The 26,710-nt window shown below is 39.6% G+C and overlaps 1 protein-coding gene and 1 long non-coding RNA gene across 2 annotated transcripts in view; both read right to left on the bottom strand.

Annotated features, from left to right (window-relative positions):
* Positions 1-26,710, bottom strand: part of LOC143853987 (adaptin family protein) — a 44,419-nt gene that overhangs the window by 7,320 nt on the left and 10,389 nt on the right. The window contains exons 4-10 of the mRNA XM_077363682.1: positions 24,954-25,152; positions 23,103-23,331; positions 22,565-22,731; positions 21,958-22,167; positions 10,861-10,971; positions 10,352-10,528; positions 8,260-8,697 (exon numbers count right to left, since the gene is read on the bottom strand). Coding sequence (XP_077219797.1) covers positions 8,260-8,697; positions 10,352-10,528; positions 10,861-10,971; positions 21,958-22,167; positions 22,565-22,731; positions 23,103-23,331; positions 24,954-25,152 — 1,531 coding nt within the window. The remainder of the gene's footprint in view (positions 1-8,259; positions 8,698-10,351; positions 10,529-10,860; positions 10,972-21,957; positions 22,168-22,564; positions 22,732-23,102; positions 23,332-24,953; positions 25,153-26,710) is intronic.
* Positions 17,038-20,127, bottom strand: LOC143862030 (uncharacterized). The gene is made up of 3 exons (XR_013240129.1): positions 18,135-20,127; positions 17,949-18,027; positions 17,038-17,826 (listed from the first exon to the last, which is right to left on the bottom strand). It is a non-coding gene; the product is annotated as an uncharacterized LOC143862030 (long non-coding RNA).

The following is a 26,710-nucleotide window of genomic DNA, read 5'->3' as shown; positions in this document are numbered from 1 at the left end:
TGCTTCATACGAACTACAAAACAGGGTTCTTTCCTCGCCTCAAGCTATGTTACACGGATTCTTCTAAATGGGTGAAGTATCCAAGTCAGACATATGTCAGATCCAATACTTTAGGTTTCTCTGTGATACTTCTAGATCTCTTTTATCTTCTTTTTTTCCGAATACCATTACCACAACTATACAATTACTGCATGCTTTGAGTTTTATCTATTATAATAGTGATTTTTATAGTAGTTCAAAAAATAATGATTTTTTGAACTACTATGAAAATAAAACATTAATTTACTTAACCTATTTAAATTTTTAATATATTTATATGTTATAACCATATTATTATGTAAAAAAATAAAATTTGAGAATTGATAAATATAATTTGCCAAATTCATGCATCTTTCTTTTTGAGGTTTGACGAATCCAACACTTGATATCTGTTTAGATTCAAACACCCTTACCAGTATTGATGCAACATAGGTCTTAGGTGGTGAAGAGCTGATGTTGAGACCTTTTTGTCCATTGAACATTCCATAGCATGTATGTCATAAAACATTTCAGTCTTTTTATGTATAATTTAGTTAGCAAAATATGACGAGAAATAGATGAATCATGGGTTATTATTTTAGATTTTACAATTTGGGGCATGCATCAACAGGTATTTTAAATTTTGGATGTATAAATACAAGTTTTTATCATGTTATATTAATATAATGATGCCATTTTAAACCATTTTTTTCATTCGCCGTTTTTTTTTTTTTTTTTGGATTTTTTCTATCCGTTCTTTTGAACTAGAGAAGTTTTAATGTTGTTATTATGGATTGACTTTATTTTTCCGTTATACATTTTGCATACTATGCATCATATGCCCAAGTAAAGTCATGAAAGCACAAAGTTGCAGAGATTAGGTAACAAATTGGGACCAATTTGTGAATTGGTTACTAACCTAACCCCACCATTGAGGGTTTCCGTGAGTGCTTTTTTCCCAAGCAAATAACACTAGCGAGAAGCAATAGGAAACAAGTGAACGATAACGAAGAGTAGATAATTATTTACTTTAAGACCCGAGGTGAAATCATGAGATTTCCAGGTAAGCACAACACCCTTCATAGAATAGTCATCTAAGTGTATGCAAGGTACTGATGATTTCTTAAGTGGAAGTACGAACCGAACAGAATGCCCAATTTAGACTCAGAGTGCAATCAAACCTAAGTAAATGAACATTAGGTTAGCTTTAGCTAATATGTCGATTTATTACTTGTTTCTCTTCAATTGTCCAGATAGTGTGATTAACAGGATGATATCCTCCCAAAAGAAAAAGAAAAAAAAAAAACAGGATGATATCCTCCACGGTAATTTCATTTCGAATGAGAAGGCAAAAGATACCACGGAGGAGGGTTGGGGATAAGGAGACTAGAGTTATGAACAGGGTTTTACTATGAAAATGGATTGGGAGAGGTGACTGCCAGATTTTGTCGGGGGAAGATAGCACCAACCTCTCTGAAACTGGATTTTGAAGAGATTTTTTTCATACAAGGTTCCACAGACAGTATTCGCTTCAGGGTAAAATTTAGTAACAAAATTAGATTGTGGCATGAGGCTTTGTGTGATGAGCGCATGGATTTAAGCTTCCACTGACAAGTGTCGATTTTGGCCGACATGTGGTGACTTTCATGGGGTTGGACATTCGAAGTAAGTCTAGACTAAAGTTAGAAGTTTGGTTCCTTGCCTGCACCCACAAACCGGGAAAAAAAAAAGTAACTATATACGCAGGAAATATCATTCTATTAATAAGCTGAGTAAATTGAAAACTTAAAGAAATGGCAAGATCATCAGCTTTCAATGCATGTGTGATATTTATGTTTAGAATGAATCTTACTATTTTTGACATGACATTTGATATTATTAAGCCAATACGAATGGTTGTTTAGCTTATGTGATAGTTTCTAAGTGTGTATTTGTGTTTATTGTAGCATGGTTAAATTCCTTCTATTCTTTTCATGAAGATTATCTGGCTAGTGAATTATTGGGCGAGTCCTGCCTAGATTCAGATTTATCTCTTCCACAGATATATGGTGTAACTGGAGGGAGATTTACGCCAATAGAGAATGGAGGGAGACACGTCCCAGATGATGTCCCCGCAAGCAAGGCATGGTAAAATTAAACTTTGGCGGGGTCAAGCATTCGTAATCCTTGATCACATTAGAGGGCTTCTCATGGACGACAGTGGCCTGACAAGGTGGGTGTTTTCAGGCCCAATTGGGATCAGGAACACAAACGAAATGGAAGTTAGGACAGTCTTGCAAGGCATTAGATATCCAGAGAGAGAGTAGAGCCAATTAATTGTGGAAGGAGAGTCGTTGAATGATATTAGATGGTTGGATGGGAGAAGCCCCCACCCTTGGAGATTTGCGGATTTTATAGAGGAGATCCAGGATTGACTGGAGGACTTTCAGGTTTCCTTCTGCACGTAAGGAATTTGGCTAATAGAGAGGCGAACTGGCTTGCTCAATCAGGAGTGGACCAAGCAATTATTGAGTCATTTGACTCTCTTCCCCATGATTACTGTATTTGTATTAATTTGGTTGTATGGTTCCTGCCCTCTTGGCTTGTTTCGACCATCTCAGTCTCATCCTTTGATCTAATAAAATTACCTTTCTTCAAAAAAAAAAACGGCTGGAAGAGAATAGTCATGTTGAAATACACTTGTCGATATGCCAACAAGGAAGCAGACTCCTTAGCTAGGGAAAGAGTTGTTACACCCGGTAAGACCTCTTTCGAGGCTTTTTCGAGTTTATTTGGGGTTTTTTTTTCCCATTTCTCTCATTTATGACAGCATGGTCAGTGAATGTTGTTGGTTTTCTTTTTTCTATTAAAATCTTATCATTCATAAAAAAAATTAGGGAAAAGGTAGCTTATGGAAACAAATTTTAATATGGGGGTGATGTAGGACCGGGAAGAGAAATAGAAGAAAGAGGAGAATAGAGGAAGAAATTAGGGGAGAAGAGAAGAGAGGGAAGAATAGAAGAAGAGAACGAGAAGAATATAGGAGAAGAAGTCTTGGGAGAGAAAAAGGGAGGAAATTGGAGGGGAGAATCTCAATCAATCAATTAATCATCCAAAAGCTTCAAATCCCTAATACATGAGGCCTATTTATAGGCAACTGAAATAAAAATCAATGGAAAATAAAAGCCCTAAAACTAAAAACATGGAAATAAAATCCTAGAAACTAAATAACATGGAAATAAATTCTAATGGGCCAATCTGCCTCTTATTGGGCCTACTATCTGCATCATTCTCCCCCTCTTGAAAAGAACTCGCCCTCGAGTTCTAATCCGCCTGGATCAAATATATAGACAACCCACTCAAGCAGTATGAGTCGCAATCAACCATAGCCTCGAATATCATATAACGCTCGTGATATCTATAAAAGTTATGAAACATGAGCGTATCAATATAGAAGACATCATCCATGGAGAATCATAAAGAAACGAACTTCCCCTGACAAAGTGACAAGTAATACGGCAAGGAATATAGCAACTTGGACTAGAGTGATGGCCTTGGGTAGCATCAATCCCTGCTCTACAAGGTCAATCTCTAGCAAGCCTCAGCAAAACTTTTCAATAATACTCGCCTCTGTAGTCTCATTTGGCCCAGCTGAACCCATCTCTGCAAATGCTAAGACCTCCTGATCAAGCTGCGTAACAAACTCCTCTGTGTCAGCACAAATCTCAACAATCTGCTCAACCAGCTCAACGATAGGGCAATCCTCAACAATATGCTCTCGATCATCCGTCTCAGGTAATGGCTCATCAGTCAGGTCACTCGCATTTGACTCGTGACGGTGCTCGGTCGACTCTGTCAATGGATCAACCTCATGTGGCTCTGCCACAATATCTGCCTCGATTGTGGAAGTGTCAAACTGTCTCTCTAGATGCTCGGCAATCGGTCCTGGGGGAATCTCTGAATCGCCATGCTCGTCGACGTCGGCCTCATCAGTCACTGGACTCTCTGGTTCTATATCTGTCATCTCTGACTCTATATCTGCCATCATGGACTCTGTATCTAACATAATCATGGGCTCAACAACTATAATGGTCTCGTCAACACTAGCATCCAGCTCATCAATAGTGTTAGCAACTTCCTTCCCTCCTTCGTTAGAACTAATATCATCAACGGTGATGGGAGAGAAGAAATAGCTAAGCGGCTCTGCAAATCCCACTCACGTATGTGACGCTCTGGATATGCGACTTCTTGTTTACAGTGGGCTTCGGCTTCTCTTTTACGTCGAGCGGCTTCTTCGCGCATCATTCGTTGTTTATACACTGCACTCTCACGTAGTAACCTCTGCTGATACTGATATGCATAAATCCTCATAAACTCACAACAAACTTCTTCTCACAGATGGAATGGTGGTTTTCCCAAATAACGGTGCTCTAGCACGAAGAATCTCCATTTTGACCTGGCTTCGTTGTACACTATATCCTTGACTCGGCAAATGGTTATCTGATGAGCATACCCATAGTACGTATGGTATGCATTAAGAGCCTTAATCCATTCTAGACATGCATCCTTGAAATCTCCATAGGGATAGTAGTAGTCATCATAACCATAGAAATATGGAACATGTGGTGCAGTAATCATAGTGGGGCGAATCAACGTCGCATTGTCCAAAGATCGGGTGTCAGAGAGCTACTGATCGGATGATGGAACGTGATCGCTGAGATTTTTCAAACTAGGTTGAAAGTCGTTGTCTACTACTGAAACTTAGATGGATGTGCTCTGCTGGTCACACGGAACAACTTCCGTGTTGAAGACACGAATCAATTCCGAGTGGAAATAGCCCGGATGAGGAGAGAGAAACTAGAGAGAGAAAAGAAATGAAATTCTCTCTTTTTTCCTTTTTCTTTGTTATCTTTTTCTTTTTTTAACTCTGACGCAAATAATTAAAGAGGGGTGTCCAAGAAAAAAAATTGGGTCGAAATATGCTCTGTATTAAACTATTGCGTGCACAAGGGGAAAAAGAGGGGTGAAAGTAGTGATTTACATAAGTGGGATGGTCCAAGGAAAAAAAAGGGGTATAAATCACCTTGATAATTTATAAAAGAGGGTGACTAAAGGAGAATAGGGGGAGGAGGCTATTAAAGATGTCTTTAAAGAGAATCAAGATGGGGGCTGTCTGAGGAAAACAAGGGGTTTATTAGCTCAAGAGGTCACGTGACCACTTAATATTGAAAGACAGAGCAATGGGGTATCATATGGAATAAGGAGCTAAGTTATAAAGATAAGGAAACTTACCTTATCAAGATTTCGGAAATAACAGGAGACACATGAGTTTCCTCACAGCACACGAAACCCAATAGCCCAAGAAGGACAGAATGCCGGAAAAATGGTGATGACGCCGGCAAAGCCACGGCTAGTGGCCACAGAGAATACAGTGGGAAGTGGGAAGTCCGGCGGTGTCCGATGAAGAAGGGGGGCAGAGGGAAGAGTGGATTTGAAAAAGGCTGCATTAGGGTTTGAAGGCTAAAGAAGGGTTGTTTCCGGTGCTAGTTTTAGGGGAAATATGGGACTGATTTGGGGATCAAAGTTGAGGGTGTGGATTAGTAGTTTAAGGGTTAGGGTTTTGTAGGAGAAGGAGTGTTGTTTCTTCTGTAGGGGTGGTGGAGATGGGTTTTGGGTTGTGAAAGAAGAGGGTTTGAAGGATTCGATTAAGGAAGGCTGCTATCGAAGGCTATGGCAGCAAGGTGCTAGTGGAGTTGGGGTGAATATGGTGGTGAGGAAGGAGGTGGGGTTGGGTTTCTTGCCACTCGGGTTAGAGAGAAAAAGGGATCGGATGGTTAAGGAGAAGGAGATGGGATGATTGCGGCTGTTTGGATAAGGTAAAATCGGGGTTTCCGGGACTGGTTTGCAGTTTATCTCAGAGCTATTTCTTTCGTGAAAACAAGCAGCAACAATAGCTTTTACTATAGCAAATCTGAAGCTTCGTGCTGCAAACTTTGATGGTGTTGATGCGGAGGTTGAAGACGATCTTGGATCCTTCGCTCTAATACCAAATTGATGTAGGACCGGAAAGAGAAATAGAAGAAAGAGGAGAAGAAGAGAAGAATAGAGGAAGAAATTAGGGGAGAAGAGACGAGAGGGAAGAACAGAAGAATAGAACGAGAAGAAGTCTTGGGGGAGAAAAAGAGAGGAAATTGGAGGGGAAAATCTCAATCAATCAATTAATCATCCAAAAGCTTCAAATCCCTAATACATGAGGCCTATTTATAGGCAATTGAAATAAAAATCGATGGAAAATAAATGCCCTAAAACTAAAAACATGGAAATAAAATCCTAGAAACTAAATAACATGAAAATAAATCATAATGGGCCAATATGCCTCTTATTGGGCCTACTATCTGCATAAGGGGGTTAAGGAACCTCACCACTAAGGATTTCAGGAATGCTTTGCGAGTGTTACCCTGCAAAGATCCTAATTATATAAAAAAAATCCTAGTTATTAGAAGCAATACAGAGTAAGAACCAGAGTTGGAACAAATGTAAACAATGAGCTATTGTATGGCCTGAAGTGACAAGCTATTGTGAGACTTCAAAGTATGAAGGGCACCCTGAACTGAAAGAATTGGTGTTACTGTAGTCTTTATGATGCATAAGGGAAGTACTCGAAAGCAAACCATAAGCAGAAGCAGACTTTAAGAATGGAATTAAATCGCGAACCGATTTATGCATTTGTAATACCACATTTTGACCAAATGAAGTATGAAGTAAATGTCATGGATTCCAAGCTGTATATGAAACAAAGAAAATATTAATAAATACCATTCAAGAAATAACCAAATACAATTGTCATAAGAGATAAAAGAGATGTGAATGAGCGTATGGGTCGCATTAAAATTCCAATGCTCAAGATACCAGACTACTTGAACAGATGTGGGGCATCTACACATACAAAAATGTAGACAAGTAACTCAAGATTTTCCTCAAGGGTAGGATTCACTAAACATCTGATTGTAGTTCGTTCAATGGATAACAAATAGAATATAGACTTGATTCTGTTACCAAGAATCTCGATTTTCATTAGGGGTGGCCAACCGGTTCGGTTCTCGGTTCTCGGTTACTTTTTTTTCGGTTCTCGGTTCCATGAACCGTAAGAACCGAACCGAACCGTAGTACACAGTAGGAACGAACCGAACCGGACCGAACATAATCGGTTCGGTCCGGTCCGGTTCTTCGGTTCTAATGGCTAATTATTAATTATTAATTATAATTTATAAAAACTTTTAATTAAAGTTATAATATAAGTTACTTTCTTATTATAAGAATAGTATTAACTATTACTTATTAATATTATAAGTAATTTATATTATTAAGTATATGTATAATAGATTAATAGAATATATATATATATATATATATATATATATATATATATATATATATATATATATATATATTCAAAGTTCGGTTCTTCGGTTCCAGAACCGAACCGAGAACATTAGTCCCGGAACCGAACCGAATAAGTTCGGTTCTTCATCAGTGGAACCGAACCGGACCAAAAATATTTTTAAACAGTTCGGTTCCGGTTCGGTTCTTCAGTTCCGGTTCGGTTCTTCGGGTTTGGTTCGGTTCTGGCCACCCCTAATTTTCATCATGATGAGAGCAATGTTACAAGTACAAAACGTTCATGTTTCTTAGTGATGTCCACCTTAATGATAGAAAGACGAGTCAACATGACAGCACATGGTTTGGGTTAGTTTATAGTATTTCCTAATTTATCAGGCTTTTCTATATTTTTAATATCTTGGGCATCTTTAAATTTTGATACTAACGGTTTATAGCTTAATATGTTTGTGCTGGCAAATTGGCATATTGTTGAATCTTCAAGCTGCCATATCCGAAACCCTTTGTGTCCAAGTTATACATGATTAAAAAAATGGCTGTATATGATATCCATTCATCATAATGGAAGTTACACCAAGTGAAGTATTTGGGAGCAGTTAAAAAACATCTTGGACGCATGAACATTCCAAGTATCGTAACTACCAGAAGCCCCAGAAAGCGGGATCAGCAAAAAACACTGGGAAATCAACTATCTAGTACCCAAAAATCTAGAAATAGCAAGGTTGCAGAGCAAAAGAGACACTCCGAGTAAAAGATACATAATACATTCAATTAAAAAGGAGGTCTATCAAAAACAGTAAAGAGAAATAATTTACTCACGACAAACTAGAAACATAAAAAGGCACAAATGTAGAGGAAATAAACCTGTGACAGAGATATCGGCAGTTGACTCCATTTCCGCTGAAAAGTTCCTGGATCTAGGACCGGTTTCCCATTAAGCTTCAATGGAGGAGGAGGTGAAGGGGCAGGAGCAGGAGCAGGAGCAGGGGCGGCAGGCAGACCCAAACCAAGTAGGTCGTCAATGCCTGAGCTGATTTGCGGAACATAAGATGGCAAACTAGGGCTCGAAACGGATGGCATAGAAGAAAGTTCATAATCAGGGGCACTGTAGGCAGAGCCATTATTAGTAGGAACTCTATTTTCTTCCTTCTCAGATATGCTTAGCAGCAGATCATTGTCATTTGCTTCAAATCTTTGAGCCGGGACATTATCCTCAGATTCTGTTAACATAGACAAACTTCCAAGTTCTTCAGAGAACTCGAACGGTCCCCGGTGTTCCTTATCAGTGAACATGTAAGAAGGCTGCAAGATTTGTCGGCCTTCAATTAGATATATGGAATTATACTAAACCTATAAATTTTACAAGATTATTTTGAAGAAGAACAGAAGAAATGAGAATCTACAAAAAACACCATGGGAAAAAATCAAAATATATGACTAATGAACTCCTAAAGTTATGTGCTACAAGAAAAACACAAAGCTCTAAAACACATACATATACACAGACCAAAATGTAAATTTTCCTTCTCACTGGTCAAGCAGGCCAACTGCAAACAACCATATAACAGCCCCGTGATGTGAATTTTGGCAGGGCAGCAGAAGAAATCAACAGGAGCGCCAATAGAATCTAGAAAAAAGATAATATATGACCCAAAGGATTTAGGAATCAAGAGCATGAGATTACAAGGAGGGCCTGTAGCCTAAGTACAAGATTCCTGGAACTAATTTTTTCTGAGAAGTAAGCTCCTTGGAACTACTAGTAATAACTTGAGCACTCAAAGGACCAACCCACCAGCTCAAAATTGTAATTTCCTACATCGTTGGAAAAGATTAAGGCAATAACAACTGACATAAACGGGATTCCTGCAGTTCAATTATTAAAGTGGTTATTTCTTCTTCTCAACAGCTAGCAGCTAGAGCTATGTACCCACCCCAAATAAGATACATCATCCTTAATGTTACGAGAGAGATGAGAAGAAGAAATGTGAGTTAGGAATGTGGTGGAGAGGGAAGGTTATGGAGAAGATGGAGGCTGGCAGCTGTCCCTAGGGATCGGAAACCCTAGGGCTCTGATACCATGTTACGAGAGAGAAGAGAAGGAGAATTGTGAGTTAGGGCTGGACTCCCCCACACTTAAGTATTTATATAAGAAGAGCAAAGTACAATGATGACAATATCCCTATAGCTAATGCTTATTCTAACACTTAAAAATGACAAGAATGCTAAAGAAGCCTTGAGACATTAAGGCAATTACATAAAATTCTCGAAATTTGTAACTGGAAAACTTAACCTTGGCTTTGTGGAGGTGAAAATAAAAGCATTCAATGTCACATAAAGACACCACGAATTGCTTGAAAACAATGAAAAAACTCACCAAGTTCCCAAGAGAAAGTGCTGCTTTATTTAGAAATGCAAGAAGTTATTTCATATTGTACATAAAAAGAATGAACATCTTTTGTTGTTACATGGGAAGGAGGAACCTTAAATTTTGGAGTTATGGATCAGCACAAGAAACCATGATCACTTGGAAATTGCTGTGGTCTTGTAGAACCTTGAGATAGGAAAAATAACAAGATAAAAATGGTAGCCTCATTTGAATTATAAGACCACCTTTTTTCACTGCAGCGCAGGAGTTTTTCAAGCCATTCTCTTTAACCATTCTTTTCTTTTTCTCTTTTTTTTTGTTGTTGTTATCAAACCTCTCTTTCAAATTTTAACCATTGCGCAATTCGACAATAATATTACTAGAAGTTAATAGTTGCTTAATAGGAGGTACCAGATAACCTCCTACTTTGTTGTTTCTGAAAATGCTTGTCTTTAATATTTCCTCTTCGCAGCATTGTAAATCGTAGAATGCCTTGTTATATTTCGAGGGGAAAATGATTAAAACCCATAATCACCAAAATGGGTTATTACCCATTCGAAGTAAGAAAATTGTCAAGGAACTTGGTGTCACCTTCTGGTATACAACAGATAGACTGTTGAATTCATCAAATATCCGATCTTTGATTTCACTGCTCTGATTATCAGCAAAGACAGAAACTGCTTGCTTGGGAGGGTCCACCACACGTTCTGCGACAGATACATCATATTGCAAAAGCCTGTAGTAGAATAAGGCTCTGTCATGAACATCCTGCAATAAAAGATATTCAATGGCAAATTAATGCACAATATGTTATCCAACTTACAAGAATTCATAGACACGTGGTTTAAAATTTTGGCCAAAATTTCAGATTTCGGCCAGGGCCGACACCGACAGTACATGACTTCGGTGTCGGCCCAGATTTCGGCTAAATTTTGGCCATTTCTATTTTATTTTTTTTCAGAAAAAATTGGGTTGTTACAAAATTTCGGCCGAAATTTCAGTTTAGGCCACTGCCGAAACCAAGACCGAAACCGAAATTTTAAACCTTGGTTATACATACTTATCAAGTTTCAGTAAATAGAACATAAATCAGGCAATACCTGGTGAGAATCAGCAAGACCAGCAGCCAAAGCAGCTCCCAGAGCTTTCTGAGTCTCGGGTGGCCTTCTTAAGAAACACTTCAAGACCGCAGTGAGAAGATGTAAGCGAACCTGCAAAAGAAGATGATATAGATGAAGCATGCAAAAAATGACACAATTCAATAAACTCGAAATACGCAAAGGGTGACATTTTGGTAGATAAATAGTTCATTTGGGATCGTATAAATTGTTCATTTGTAAGCAGGTTAAACTAAAAATTTTACCAAAAGAAAAGGAAAGATAAATCATATGTCTCAGGAGTCTGTAAAGTCAAATTGCCTTGTCAATGCAAGAAAGTCAACTTTCAAAATGGTCTTTGTTCGAAATATCCGAACCTCAATGAGAGAGAAAGGAGAAGAGAGAAGAGAGAAGAGAAGAAGAGATGGAGAGAAAAGAGGAGAGGTGGGCACCGGAACGGAAAAGAAACCCGAGTGTACAAGCTACCAATCAACGCCAATAAAAAGAAGGGAACAACAACACATCTGTCAACCAATCAGCCTAACATAACATCACACGGCCGCGGAACAAACATGCAACCAACCATCGAAAAACCAGCAACATCCGTTGTCTGGAGCCCAAACCAAAAGATAAAAGAGAGACGGAGGAAACTTCAGACCATCAACTCATCAAGGAATAGATCGGCACAAAAGAGAAATCAACCAATGGGTATGAACAGTTAGGAAGGAGGGGGCAGTTAGGGTTATAAGGGAGAATGGAAGGTGCGGCTAGGAGAGAAATGCCGCCGGGGGGGGGGGGGGGGGGTGGTGGTGGGGGTGGGTGTGCTGCTACAATATAAGTGGTTACAATATTGGGGGTGAAGGGGGGGCGGCAATAGGACTAGAAGTAGAGGGTGGTTGGTAACAGGATGGGGAAGGAAGAGGGGTGGGGCGACTTGGAAAGTAATAATGATGAAATCAATGCGGTTAAATGAATATGAATCGTGAAGTTAATAAGACCTAGCTTCCATTAAAAAAATTCTTTCGTATAGAATGAAGCAAATGCCAAAAAGGCAAATTTATACCAACAGAACTACGCATCAGATCTAACGAGATCGGCACCCATGTTGATCATAAGATCTCAAGTGCAATTGCATTATGCTAAACTGCTATTGGTGAGCCTAGCAGCACCCAGGCATCAGATCACGAGTGCTTCTTGCATTATACTAGAGTTACTACATTATATGGTTTGTTTTATACAAACAAATGAGTTGCACATTTAATAGCTCTTGCTTACTCTGATGTTGATTGGACAGGTGACCTGACAAAAGAACTATGTCACAAATATCTCCGATATTTTCAAATTATCGAGTTTTTATCACGACATTTTGATAAAACTACAAAATCCCCAAAGAATCCCAAGATTTTAAAAGTATAGCAATATTTTCATATTTATCATAAAATATTGCGATAATATCAAATTATTATCCCGATATTTTTATTTTAAATTTTATATATTTATATATTTTTTAAATAATTTTATTTTTATCTTTTTCCCGGATATAAACCCGGGAAAAAAATTTTAATCTATCCTGAGATTTCCCCTCACCAATAAATTCTCAAGAACGTATTTGTAACATAGCAAAAGAAGATTAGTGACAAGATGTGCTGCTATGATGAATGATTGTCTCATTTCATGGAGTAGCAAGAACAAAGAACTGTGGCTTGAAAAAAACACGGACACTGAACATAAATCATTGGCTTCTGCAATCATCAAATATGACAGGTACATATTTATTGTACAAACTAAAGATACCACTTCATGCTGGGACACCTAACTGCAACAAGCAATGTTCAATCAAGTTTGGCTTGAATCAAGTTTTTCATGCTCATACAAATCGCATTGAGATTCACCATCAAGTTATGAAAGAAAAAGGTTGAAGATGATGAATTAATTCCCAGTTCTAGTTGAAATATCAATTAGTTGATATTTTCACAAAATCTGTTACAGGGCATCAATATCAATTTCTTAGGTAACAAGCAACCTTTTAAGAAAACATTGGAGCTTCAACATAAATACTAGGGGTATTCTTCTCTGCTCATGTCTGTAAATATTCAAAAGGTAGTCCAGCTCTCAAGAGAGAAATGACAAATCAAGTTGGTTCTAAACATACTCTTTACTTATTTATTTTAGCAATAGTTTCTTAACATCCTCTTGAATATTATTGTTCTCCTAAAAGATTTCAACCAAGCTGGTTTCTAAACAAATCTTAGACGGGATTGTGGCAGCCAATGAAGTGATGGACTCCACGAAAAGTTGTAGCACTACAAGTATGCTTTTGACGTTAGATCCTGAGAAAGCTTAGACTGGCTTGAATGGCCCCTCCTCATGTAGACATTGAGGAAAATGAAAAAAATGTAAAGAGTGGGGTGTCGCCTTTATCAGCTTTTTCATTCTTATTAATGGCAGTCAGGTTGGCTACTTTAAGGGTTTTAGACACAAGGGGGACCGCTATCACTATTCCTGTTTATGCTAGTAGAAGAGAACATCAGCTTCATTTTATCCAAAGCTGCAGAGATCGGCTTTCTCAAGGGCATGGAAACCTGCACGAGCGGCCCACTCATCTCTCATAATCAGTATGTGGATGGCACAATTATTTTCTTGCAGGCATCGCTGTCTAGGCAGGTAGGATTAGTGTTACTATATCTCTTGTTGAGGAGACTACTAACCAAAGAATTAACAGGAATAAATCTTTAGTCTTTGACATTAATTTGATGTTCCCTAAGGTGGAATCTATTGCTTGTGCTAGGCTTCAGTGCATCCTCCCTTCCAATAAAATATCTTGGCCTCCCACTAGAGATGGGAATTTCTACTGGCAAGATTGGGACCATCTTTAGTCTTTAACATTAATTTGATGTTCCCTAAGGTGGAATATATTGCTTGTGCTAGGCTTCAGTGCATCCTCCCTTCCAATAAAATATCTTGGCCTCCGCATGGAGATGGGAATTTCTACTGGCAAGATTGGGACCAGGTTGAGAGAATTGAATCCCGCCTTGAAACTTCTTATGGAATGATTATTTTATTTTTAGAAGAGTTCACCTCATTAATTGGGAAACATTGTGCCATCAAAAGGTTGATGGTGGTCTTGGTATAAAGAACATCAGAACCCAAAATTATGCACTTTTGGCAAAATTATTTTCGAGAGTTCTAAAAAACAATGATGAATTATGGGCTAGAGTTCCCTACTCTAACTACCAAAAATGGTGTGAGTCCGAGGCTTACGGGACGGGTGGCTAATGAATCCCCCAGATGAGAGAAATTGAAAGATGGCATTCCAATCTTCTTTTCCAAACTTTGCTTTGTGTTGACAAAGTTAAGAATGCCTTTTTCTGGATGGATAATTCATGTGGGGAGCCTGTGGCCAAATCCTCCCCAAACCTCAATGCTTGTGTTGCCAACCCTAGGGCTTCAGTTGCTGTTTATATTAAAGGGGTAGGTCCGCAATGGGTTGTTACCCCTCTTGAGGGAAGGGAACTCCCTTACCCCTCTTCTGAGGGAAGGGAACTCCCTTCCAAAAAGTTTTTGAAGCTCTCTGCGATGATTGGTGATCACTATTTTTAATAGCAGACTATGCAGATGAGTTGGTAAAGTCATAAACTAGATTATATTTGAGTCTTCTTAGCATGCTTCTAAAGCAAAATAGTTCACTGGTATAGCCATTCAAGCCATTATTGACGATTGGAGTCAAATTAGTGGGGAGTGTCCCCACTTGTCAGGGCTCTTTGCGTTTGGGCTCCCTCAGCCACAAGGCGGAATAAAATGAATTTTGAAGATAGTAGTAAGGTTATTTACAGGAGTAACACTGTGACCAGATCAGGGGGTGTTTTTGTACCTGTTAGATTAACACATGAAGTTGCAGAGATGAAGATTGAGGAGGAGAAGAAAAAGAAGTCAAGATTTGGGTTGTGAGAGAGGGAGAATCGTTAGAGTTCTCTCCTCACCCTCACGATTATTATTTTATATTAAAACTATATGAAAAGACAAAACTACCCTTATATGTTTTAACACTCCCCCTCAAGCTGGAATGTATATATATCATACATTCCTAGCTTGTTACATGCATCCTTTAATTTTGCAGGCCCTAACGCTTTGGTGAACACATCAGCAAGTTGATCTATGAACCTAGTAAACATGGTGCAAATCTCTCCTCTTTAGATCCTGACGAATGAAGTGACAATCAACTTCAATATGCTTGGTTCGCTCATGAAAAACCGGATTGTTGGCAATATACATAGCTGACCGATTATCACAATACAACCGTGATGGTCCAGAAGGAGGAAAACCAATCTCTGACAAGAAGGAACGCAACCAAATCAACTCTCCAGTAGTATAGGACATAGCTCTGTACTCGGCTTCTGCACTAGATTTAGACACAATATCTTACTTTTTACTTCTCCAGGACACCATATTACCACCAACAAATGTACAGTAACCAGTTGTGGATCTTCTATCTGCTAGAGAACCAGCCAAATCAGCATCAGTGAATCCTTCTATAATCTCATGTCCATTCTTTCTGAAGCATAATCCCTTTCCTGGTGTGCCTTTCAAGTATCGAACAATCTGGAGTACGGCAGCCAGTGAGATGTGTGAGAAGAACTCATAAACTGACTGACCACTCCTACAGCATATGAGATATCAGGTCTGGTAACAATCAAATAAATCAACTTTCCCACTAGTCTCCTGTATCGACCTGGATCATCCAATAAATCTCCTTGTTCAGGAAGAAGTTTGACATTTGGGTCCATAGGAATAGATGCTGGTTTTATTCCCATGGAGCATGTCTCTTCTAAAATATCTAAAGTATACTTTCTCTGCGATAAGGAAAGACCACGTTTAGAATGAGCCACCTCAATTCCAAGAAAATACCTGACGACCCAAGTCTTTTGTTGCAAATTCTTCCTGAAGAAACATCTTCAGTCTATGTATTCCGTCTTGATCATTTCCAGTAATAACAATGTCATCTACATAAACAATTAGGAACACATATCCTGTACTGGAATGATGGCTAAACACGGAATGATCAACTGAGCACTGTGTCATACCAAACCACATAATTGCACCACTAAAAAGTTCAAACCAAGCCCTCGAAGATTGCTTCAACCCATAGATTGCCTTCCTGACGTGACATACTGATGAACCCATCTCCCCCTGAGCAACATACCCAGGAGGTTGCTCCATGTAAACTTCCTCAGTGAGGTCACCATGAAGAAAAGCATTCTTCACATCTAACTGATAAAGCGGCCAACCACGATTAACATCAATGGAGATCAGCACTCTGACGGAAGGTAATTTGGCTACAGGGGAAAATGTCTCCTGATAATCCACACCAAACGTCTAAGTATAACCTTTTGCTACCAGACTGGCTTTGAGACGCTCAATTGTCCCATCCGGTTGATACTTAATAGCAAACACCCATCTACAGCCAACTGCCTGCGCATCAGAAGGTAGCGGAACAAGCTGCCAGGTTTTATTTAAGTGAAGGGCATCCATCTCGGCATCCATTGCAGCTCTCCAGCCAAGATGAGATAGTGCCTCTGTAACCAATTTTGGAATAGAAATAGTAGAAACACTGGAAACAAAGGAGCGAAAGTTGGGTGAAAGATGATCATAAGAGACAAACTTTGAAATAGGATGAGCAGTCGTACGTGAACGAGTACGAGTAGCAATAGGAGAATCAGAGATAACAAGGGGAACATTCGGAGGGTTGGTCATCCGACAGAGAAGTAGGATTGGCTGGTTGAGGAGACGGAGGCAGAATTACCGGTCTCGGTCGTCGGCTGTATACTTTTGGCTCATTCATGGGAGGAACATTCGGAGAATCTGGCACAGGTTCGGCCGAAGAGGAAGAATCTTTCATATTTGCGTCCGAAGGGAACTCAAGGCTATCAGTAATAACATCCGAAGCAGGGATGGGTAAAATTAGACTTTAGGGCTCAACAGAAGAAACCTGAGAATCTAAAAAATAGGGAGTATCCTCAAAAAAAGGATACGTCTGCTGAAACAAAAGTCTTCCCAGGGTAGGACTATAGTATTTGTATCCTTTCTGAGTCCTGGAATAACCTAAAAAGATACATTTTTCAGAACGAGGGTCTAATTTGTCCAATCCTGGGCCTAATTTGTTAACAAAGCAAGTACATCCAAATACACGAGGCAATAAAGGGAAAGGATTACCCAGTGGATAAAGAACTGAGAATGGGGTCTCACCAGAAAGTACAGAAGATGCAATTTGATTCCCTAAAAAAACATGCCGTGAGGACTGCATCACCCCAATATACCTTTGGTACTCGCATTTGGAACATGATAGTGCGGAGTTATATCTAAGAGGTGTCGGATTTTGCGCTCGGCAACCCCATTTTGTTGGGAAGAATAAGCACACGAAGACTGATGAATAATACCTCGAGAGTCAAGAAACTGATTGAAACCATTACTACTGGAAAAATACTCTTTGGCATTATCAGTACGAAAATAAGAGACAGAGCATTTAAATTGATTCTCAATTTCAAAATAAAAACTACGAAAAGCAGTAAACACATCAGAACGTTCCTTGAGAAGGTATAACCATGTATTGCGTGAAAAAACATCAACAAAGAGAATTAAATACCGATAACCATATAAAGAAGTAGTTTGGGCAGGACCCCAAACATCTGAATCAATATGTTCAAAAGGTCTAGATGACCACCTACCACCACCCGTAGGAAAACACACTAGATGGTGCTTTCCCAACTCACAAGACTCGCATGAAAAGGACTCAATAGATTTATTAATAAAAGGAGATTTTCGTAATTTGTCTGCAGGAGGATGACCCAGACGACAATGCCACTGATAAGTATCGGCAGAGGTACGAAGTGCAACGCCAGTCGGTAAGGAATCAAGGTAATATAAGCCACCCATCTCACGGCCCCTACCAATCCTCTTCCCAGTCTTCAGATCCTGAAAAGTGCAATGCGAGGGAAAGAATGAAACAGAGCATATCAAAGTTCGTGTCAAATGACGCACAGATAATAGATTAACTGGGAAGGAAGGAACATAAAGAACAGAGGATAGTAAAAGACCATTAGAGATGGATACCACACCAACCACAGAGACTAGTGATGTTGTCCCATCTGCTAATGTCACAGTAGGCGGTGCTGACTGTAAAGAAGAAAGAAGTTGAAAATTACCGGTCATATGATGAGACGCCCCTGAATCAATGAGCCATGATTCAGAGGATGGACGAGAAATGAAACAAGATGAGCTACCTGGTTGGGCAAAGGTGGCAGCAGGTTGCTTGTCTCTATCACGCAGATGGATGAGGTCTTCATATTCGGCACGACGGACTACCATCTGATCAGCAGTAGGCAAAGTGGCAGCAAGCAAATGTGCAGGAGTAGCAAGGGCAGAACTAGAACCATCAGATGTAGCAACAGAAGCAGTAGGTCGAAAAGGACGAAGCTCCGGATGTAAGTCATAACAATAGTCAATGGTATGTCCCTCCAACCTACAGTGAGTACAGAATCGAGACCCACGTCCACGACCAGTCCAAGATTCCCGACCACGGCCTCGTCCAGTAACTTCTCGACCACGACCACGGCCCCAACCACCACGACCAGCATGGCCAGATCCTCAGCCACGGTCAGTACCATAAGAGGTAACTAGTGCAGAGCTATCCAGAGTATTATTCGTCGTTGGAAGAGCCCGCATATGCTGAACTCGAGAAAAAGTCTCCTGAAGTGATGGCAAGCTACCAGAACCCACAATCTGCTGCCGTAACCGTAAGTAATCTGGCCCTAAAGAATCCAGATATCTTACTACGCGCATCTCCTCCTGACGGCCCGCAAGCTCAACAGGATCGACAGTAAAGGGCATGAGTAAATCCAATTGCTGACAAAGAGCCTGATAAGAGCTGAAATGGTCAGAAAGAGACAGGTCACCACGCTGGAATCCTAACCAATTAGAGAACAGGTCACACATGCGTGTGACATTGTTAGCACCAGAGTACAATGTTGGAGCATAATCCCAAACCTCCTTAGAAGAGTCAAGGAACATCATATTAGCGGCCACTTGAGAATCCATACAACTCCAAAGAAAAGATCTGACTACAGCATCCTCCTATTCCCATTTCTCAAAGGAGGGATCCGTAGTTGGAGGAGGAGGACGTTCTAGAAAGCGTACTTTCCCACGACCAAGAAGATAAGTACGAACGGCTCTCCTCCAGGGAGGATAATTCTTCCCATCCAAACGAATCGAACTCATCTGAAGAGGGGCTTCAGCATGAGAGTAACCAGTAGAAGGACTTAGTGCAGAGGAAGAAACCACATCAGTTTTCAAGGACGCCATCGACAACGAAGATGTGTCAGTGGGTTCCATAAACAATATCTGAATGTTGGAAAACAATAAAGGAGGAAAAATGAAATATCCAACAAATACGGGAAACAAACCCAAATATCAGACCACCACAAGTGTAGTCGAAACACAATCCTGAATAGCCATAAGCAACAACATACGGAAAACACCACCACCCAGCATCAATAAACAAACCACTAATAAAGCTGCCACACGAACAAATTGAGAGTCACACCAACCATCAACACACTACGACCACCAACATGCACATAACCAACACGGAAATAGTAATATGAACAGACACCACGAGCCAACCAACACCCATATATCCAGTACACCAACCACGAAAAGTATTGAATCACCAACCACAACATCACCTATCACCACCAACTAACAAACATCAACTATCATCACCAACGAACAACCACAAAATCCTTCATGAAGACAACGTAACCACAAAATACCAAGAAGGAATCAAGAACACCTATGCCTCCTCAATCAAGGCATAAAATCCCTTAAAAAAAATTTTCAGGACCATGAAGCAGAGAAGAGGGGGTTAAGGGCGTCGTACCAACGAAGGAGTGCGTGGGGGGTTGTACGAAGCAGAGAGATGGGCTGGGAGGGTCGTGACCAGCAGAAGGTGTGCTGGAAGGTGTCGTACGAAGCAGAGATGGGGTGTGGAGGTGGCAGCAAGCAAGCAAGGAAGTAGAGGTGGGGTGTGGGGTGTCGTACGGAGCAGGGAAGAGGGTTTGGAGTGTGCTACAAAGCAGAGGGGGGGCTGGGTTTTGTGTAGGTTAGGGTTAGGGTTAGATTTTCGTATAGGTTTATTGTTAGGGGTAGGGTTTTGAAGATGAAGGGGATAGTGTTGATCTACATGGCTCTGATACCATGTTAGATTAACACATGAAGTTGAAGAGATGAAGATTGAGGAGGACACGAAGAAGAAGTCGAGATTTGGGTTGTGAGAGAGGGAGAATCGTTAGAGTTCTCTCCTCACCCTCACGATTATTATTTTATATTAAAACTATATGAAAAGACAAAACTACCTTTATATGTTTTAACAGTACCTAATTCCAGGTTATTCGCTTGATCGAAGGCCCTAAGGTGTGATGCGACAGAGGCCTAAGTTCGTATTGTATGGAATGTCGTCGGATTGATATCTCCAGTTGGAGCTACAAAACTAGGGATCGAAGGTGATTCCCTAAATACAATTCGTTGGCTTTGGAAGGAGTCTTCTCCAGTAGAGATTTAGACACCAATTTAGAGAGATTAACGATGTTTTGAGGGAGGTGGAGTGTTCTTTCTCCCATATTCATAGAGAAGGAAACACTTCCGTTGACAGCATAGCAAATTTCAATGCAACAGGTTCAGGATCGTTGATCTAGCACAAGATGCTTGCATTGTAGCTTTTTTGTTTCCTTCGGATTTTGTATTGACTCGGCCTCCTTAGGGCAGTTGGGCTTTCCTTTTTTCTTAATAAATTTTCACTTGTTCAAAAAATATTATTCTTCTCTCTCAATATTTTTTTTTTTGAATGGCATTCTCTCTCAATATTACAATCGATATATTTTACAATGTACTAGAAAATGTCAAATGAGAATTAAAATCTCGACATCAATTTTCTTTTGAGTCATAGAAAGACATCAAAACTTGTCACTGAATGACATCAAAACTTGATCGAGTTGATAAAAAGCTCACCATGTTTTTCCAGTGTTCAAAATAGTTCCTTTCCCTTCTTTCTCATTTGAGCGATAGATTTCTATTTTATCTCCCCGTTTGTTTTTCTCTCAACATATTTTACAATTAACTAAAAAAATCTGAACGGACTTCAAAAACCCCATTCCAGTCTTCAACCAAAAAAGACAGAAACTTGATCAAGTTGATGAAAACTTGGTCAATTGGGAGAAAAAAGGACTTCGGTCAACTCGTAGAGTCCTTCAATGCTTCATCACAACTACTTACACAGCGATATAAAGTCTTCAAGCACCTTTACAAGAATGGACAAGAGGATAGATGGTAACAGTGGCAATGCAACAGAAAGTAAAGTGCAGATAAGTTTTTAACACAAGAATTTCTTTGTTTACCTGTTCTTCAATAATGGAAGAAGTCTAAAATTGACATAAATGGAAAACCTAACTCCCATCACAAGAGAATTCTCCTCGCCCCAAAACAATAAAAAAATTAAACACAGTGCATTGTCATGTCAAGCAAACTCAACTCAACTCAACTCAACTCAACTCAACAAAGCCTTTGTCCCAAACTAGTTGGGGTCGGCTAAATGAATCCTTTAGAAAAATTTCATGAAGAAGGTGAAAGGAATCTACCCGGCTCTAATCCTGGCTCTAGTTGGGTTCTTCTACGTGGATCATTTTCTTCCATTCTCATGTCAAGCAAACTATAACCCAAAAATGGTTTTGCTATAAATTGAATTGGAAGTTACAACTTTCTGTTGAAAATGTCAAGTATGTCACACAAGCGTTCTTCATCACAGATGCTTATTTCATTAAAAGTATCAAACACCGAACATAATAGGCATGCCATTGCAATGAAGCTTTTCACAAAGTATATTATCAAATACAATTGCGCAAATAAGAGTATCACACTAAGGAATACACTAAAAAAATAGATATGTAGCCCTATATAACATTAATATAACTAGATAAAACTGATGTCCTGCAGTAAAAGAAACAGAAAGTCTTGAAGCGGTTTATAGGTGAGAGAAAATGAAAACGGGATTACCTCTGCAGAATGCTCATCATCCCAATTGTCAATAAGGCTTTCTAGAATATAAGGAGCATCGAGCATGTCATGAGAATACTCCCCCAACATCCATAATAGAGCTGCCTTGGCCTTGGGCTCTTGAACATTTTTGCTGCTGATATTCCCAACAACTGCAATGCAATCATGACTCCATTGAGGATATTTTCTTAAGAGATCTTTCACAAGTACCTGTCCATAAAGAGAAAATCATATTAATTTAGAACATAACAACAAAGTCAAAAACCTTATTAATTTTTTACATCTATACAATGTTTAAATACTCGCGCTGGGTCAACAAGTAGCCAAGGCAAAATAGGATTGACTTTGCCAACTCGATGGTTGGTGAAGCATGTTTTGCTTGAGCTTGACTCAGGAAATTCAAGCAACTATAGTCCATGCCTAAAATTGGGGTGGGGATACCCTATGTCATCAAAAAAAAAAAAAAAAAACTAAACAACTTTTTGATTGATACATTAGGGCCAAAACGGAGTCACTCATGTGGATCAATGATAATCCAATGAGTTCTTAAAAAAACATGTGACTTGAAAAGCCTAGGTAAACATTTTTCACAGAACAAAATACTCACTAGGGTTTCAGCAGTAACATAATCCTTTTCCATCTCCAGGAACTGAAGAAGCCGGTCAACAATCGCATTCACATCATACTGCTGCAGTGCTATCTTTCCTACAGCTCGAATTGACTCTCTTGCGATGGGCACATCAACATTTGCAGCATATTCACATAATTCCGTCACTGAAATAGACTCAATAAGTCAGAAAGTAAATCTATCAAGAAGAAGAATGATAGAATGAAGAGCACCCTTGCAAAAATCAGCTTCAAGGGCGCCCCTATTGGTTGATTTCAGCAAAGTCAACACGGTTTCAACTTTTTCCTGCGCCATCCACTTTTTCCTGCGCCACCATAACTGTACTTTGCAGAAATCAACCAATAGGAGCCCCCTTGAAGATGATTTTTGCAGGCGCCCTTCACTCTATTATTCCTCCTATCAAGACATGCCTCTAACTGGAGGAAAAGTCTCCACAGATAAGGAAAAATTGTATACATCCAACGTCAAGTAGCATCCACAATTTTAGAAGTGCAGATCGTGATAATAGTGCCCTTACCAATTTCATAGGTATTACTTTCATTTGCCACAGCCGTCAACATCTCAAGTTTCAGTTTCTTAACATATGATGGTTGGCTGTATTGGCAATAAAAATGTTTGTAGTCTGATGAAAACAGAATCGGGGCACGCATCACCAAGAGATGCAGGTGGCTCAGAACTGCATAAGATTGTTCTGGACTTCCAGTGCTCACTAAGGTGAGTAAAGGTGCTTTGATACGTTCGTACACCTAAACAGAAAGTTGAGTACATAAGATTAACGGAGCACTTAGGAAACAAAAAAAAGATGGTCTAAAAGGAATAAACAATAAGCATTAATATCCGGAGGCATATAGAGAAGGGAAATGTCATGCTGATGAGGAAATTTCAATTTCAAAATAAGGAATCAATGGAAGGCTAAGAGAAACCTTGTGGTACATCATAACATGAAAGAAAATAACACCTAGAATGATTGGTGCAAACAAATGAAATAAAACAGGGCTCAAAGTATGACAAGTTAAAGGCTTGGTATGAGTGCAAATGAATTGATCACAACAGGAAGCATGTTCTTGCATTTTTTTTTTTTTAATGATAAGCATGTCCTTGCATGTTAAAAGATGGAAGAATGCAAAGGTCCATTTATGTGACAAACACTAGACCACCCAAAAACAATTTATGATAATCTATAAAGGGCCATTTATGTGACAAACATGACCACCCAAAAACAAGTTTTGGTAACCTAAACTCTAAATCTAAGTCAAAACTATTTGGTGTAGATATGGAGGCATCAGCATGAGTTAGAGCAACTGACATAAAAGTAACTAAGTGATACAGATATGAAAACTTATGGTGGCTTTTAGAGAGCTCGTAGCATAACTTATCTCATCCTTTAATCATTAACCTCCTAAGCTAGTGTGCACCTGTGCATGCCAGTGGAATTGGACATGGTATGTTACAACAAATTAGAAAAAATTGGGAGTCAATTCTTTCTAGATCTTATTGCCCGAAAAAAAAACTTTTGGGACTAAAAACCACTAAAAGTGCTATATATTCCACAGTATTGACCAATCTTGCCCAAGAACAATCTAGAACTCTGAAGATGTTACTTTATGTATTGAATTTGGTCAGTCTCTCTCCAGCACCTCGATACATCAATCATTTTTTTCTAGTCATCTTTACAGACAAATCCATCAGAAAGTTTAGAACACTACTACACAAAATCTGCTATCAGGATTTTTAAAGCATATCAATGAGCATCATAGGCCCAACTGCATGCTTAATCGGAAACGCACAAAGCACCAGGTATTCCGGACCAAGGCATGCAACTACAAGTTCATATTCCCAATTCAATGTCCAAAGAAATTTAATAATCTCACAGGTTGTTTTCTATTGCCGAGGGGCGGGGGGGGGGGGAGGGAATACTTCTTGTGGCAGCTAACTCGTCCTATTTATTTTTCCAGCTGCAAATGGATAAGCAAAGTCAAGGAGCAAGGAGCATGTTCAAAGCAACTGACAAGTATGAGAACACGTGGCAGCAGCATTTTGGAACAAACTAACAAGCCAAAAAATTTTTATCTAAGACACATGTGCATGCATAATCCATTGACTCAGGTAGTGTATGTCAAACTAATGGAAATATGGAACTTTGTCGGGAAAGACCATTGAATGAGGATACTACTAATGACAAATGACTCATACATCCATGGCACGAGTAACATTTGAAGCCCAAACAAAAACCTCTGGAAGTTCTCTAAGTGTTCAAGTACTGAGAAACTAACAATAACAGTAACCATTCCTTTACCATTCAAAAAAAAAAAAACAGTAACCATTCCTTCATTCTCAAACCATGAATAAAGTGATTTTCGCAAAAAACCTGCTGATGAACATCAGCCATAGACATGGTCAGATGCAGAAATAACTTGACTGTAGCTAAGACAACAGCACCATTTGCATGTTGAAGCCTGTCCTCAAGGAGGTTCATTATGTCAAATATCTCACTGCTATCTGAGGGTACATAATTGGAGACCATGTCAAGCACAAGACATTGAGCCCATTCACTGAATTCCTTTATCCTGTGAAGTAACAAGTTTTGTTAGATGGTATCAAATATTCAAGTGTAGAATTCCATAGATGAAGTTTGCTACATAATGTGATTCATTAACAATGTTTATGAATATGGACCAACAAGCTAAAAATGTGTATGCTTTTGCAGGGAAAATTTTCAAGAATTGCAGCATTAGAAAAGAACAAATAAATTACAGTTAAGTTAAGTTAAGTTATAGTTAAGTAATACTAAATTGAAAATACCAAGGTTATAATTTAATATTTTCATCCAAAAAGCAACTAAAAAGGGCACCAGATTCCAACAGAACACTTAGCATATAGCAGTATTGTTCGATTAAAAGATAACAGACTTTCCAGTTTATGATGGGTTCTTATATGATGGATGCACATATTTTTCAAAGGGAAAATAGAAGTGAAACCACTTATCCTTTAGAGCTTGCCAGAGATGGACCGTTGATCAAAATCCTCTATCAGAAGATTCAATCCCTCCAATTTGTGGGCTAGGGCTGGCAACGGGACGGGGCAGGGTGGGGGCGCGGATGTTGTACTCCCCGTCCCCGCCGGAAGGAAGATTCCCCCATCCCCGCCCCATCCCCGCTTCGGGGGATGGGGCGGGGAATCCCACGGGGAATATCTAATCCCCATCCCCGCCCCATCCCCACCGCACAAAAAAACCTCACCTCAAAAAAACTTTTTTAACGCCTATAAAAAAGAAAAAGACAAGCCGTGTTTGTGCACTTATTAAAATATGGTAGTTTCAATATCACTAGCCTAAAAGAAATATTTAGTTTTAACAAAAAAAACACTAAAACAATACTAAAATAAGAGGATATTGATAATGGCTTGCATATTAAAACGGGGCAGGCCCATCTCCATCCCCTTCCCCGCCCCATCCCCCCTTCGGGGAATTTTTTAAGTCCCTGTCCCCGCCCCATGTGGGGCGGGGCAGGGCGGGTGAAATTGCCAGCCCTATTTGTGGCCGTTAAATTGATGGTAAGAAAACAAAGTGATGGACTGAATTTATGGCCACGAATTGAAGGAGTAGAATCTTCCATGGAGGGTCAACCCTAACCCAAACCGCCTTTAAATCTCTCAACCCTAACCAAACCGATTTTCCAAATCAGGTTGGGTTGGAATGAATCGGGTTTGGGATGGCCATGTGCAAAAACAGGGAGAAAAACCCCATAACCCCAAGATTTTGAAATTGCGATAAAAGCAATGTACAATTACGGGGATGTCGGTTTTGGGTCAAATATGAAGAAGTAGATGATTCCACCGCTAGAAAGCACCTACACCTAATGGCTTAAGGCGTTGTTCCCATTTCCTTGTTGACCCATCATGGAAAGATACACCGTAAGAGTGAGTGCGCCCCCGAGTCAGGTTTGGGTCGGGTCAGGTTGCCCAAGGTCTCAATCCTAACCTAACCCAACCCAAAATTAAATTGGGCTGCCTTTTTCCAATCCTAACCCAAGTGACCCTGATGAATGCCAACCCAACCCTAGCTGAAATCAGGTTGAGCCCATCAGGTTCCAGTTGAGTCTGGCCCAAGTTGCAACCCTACTTGTA

This window comes from Tasmannia lanceolata, unplaced genomic scaffold (assembly GCF_043159265.1).
Source record: "Tasmannia lanceolata isolate RefF3 unplaced genomic scaffold, GAP_Taslan_0.1 ptg000003l, whole genome shotgun sequence".
In the NCBI taxonomy this organism is placed as follows: domain Eukaryota; kingdom Viridiplantae; phylum Streptophyta; class Magnoliopsida; order Canellales; family Winteraceae; genus Tasmannia; species Tasmannia lanceolata.
This window is presented reverse-complemented; position numbering and strand designations above follow the sequence as displayed.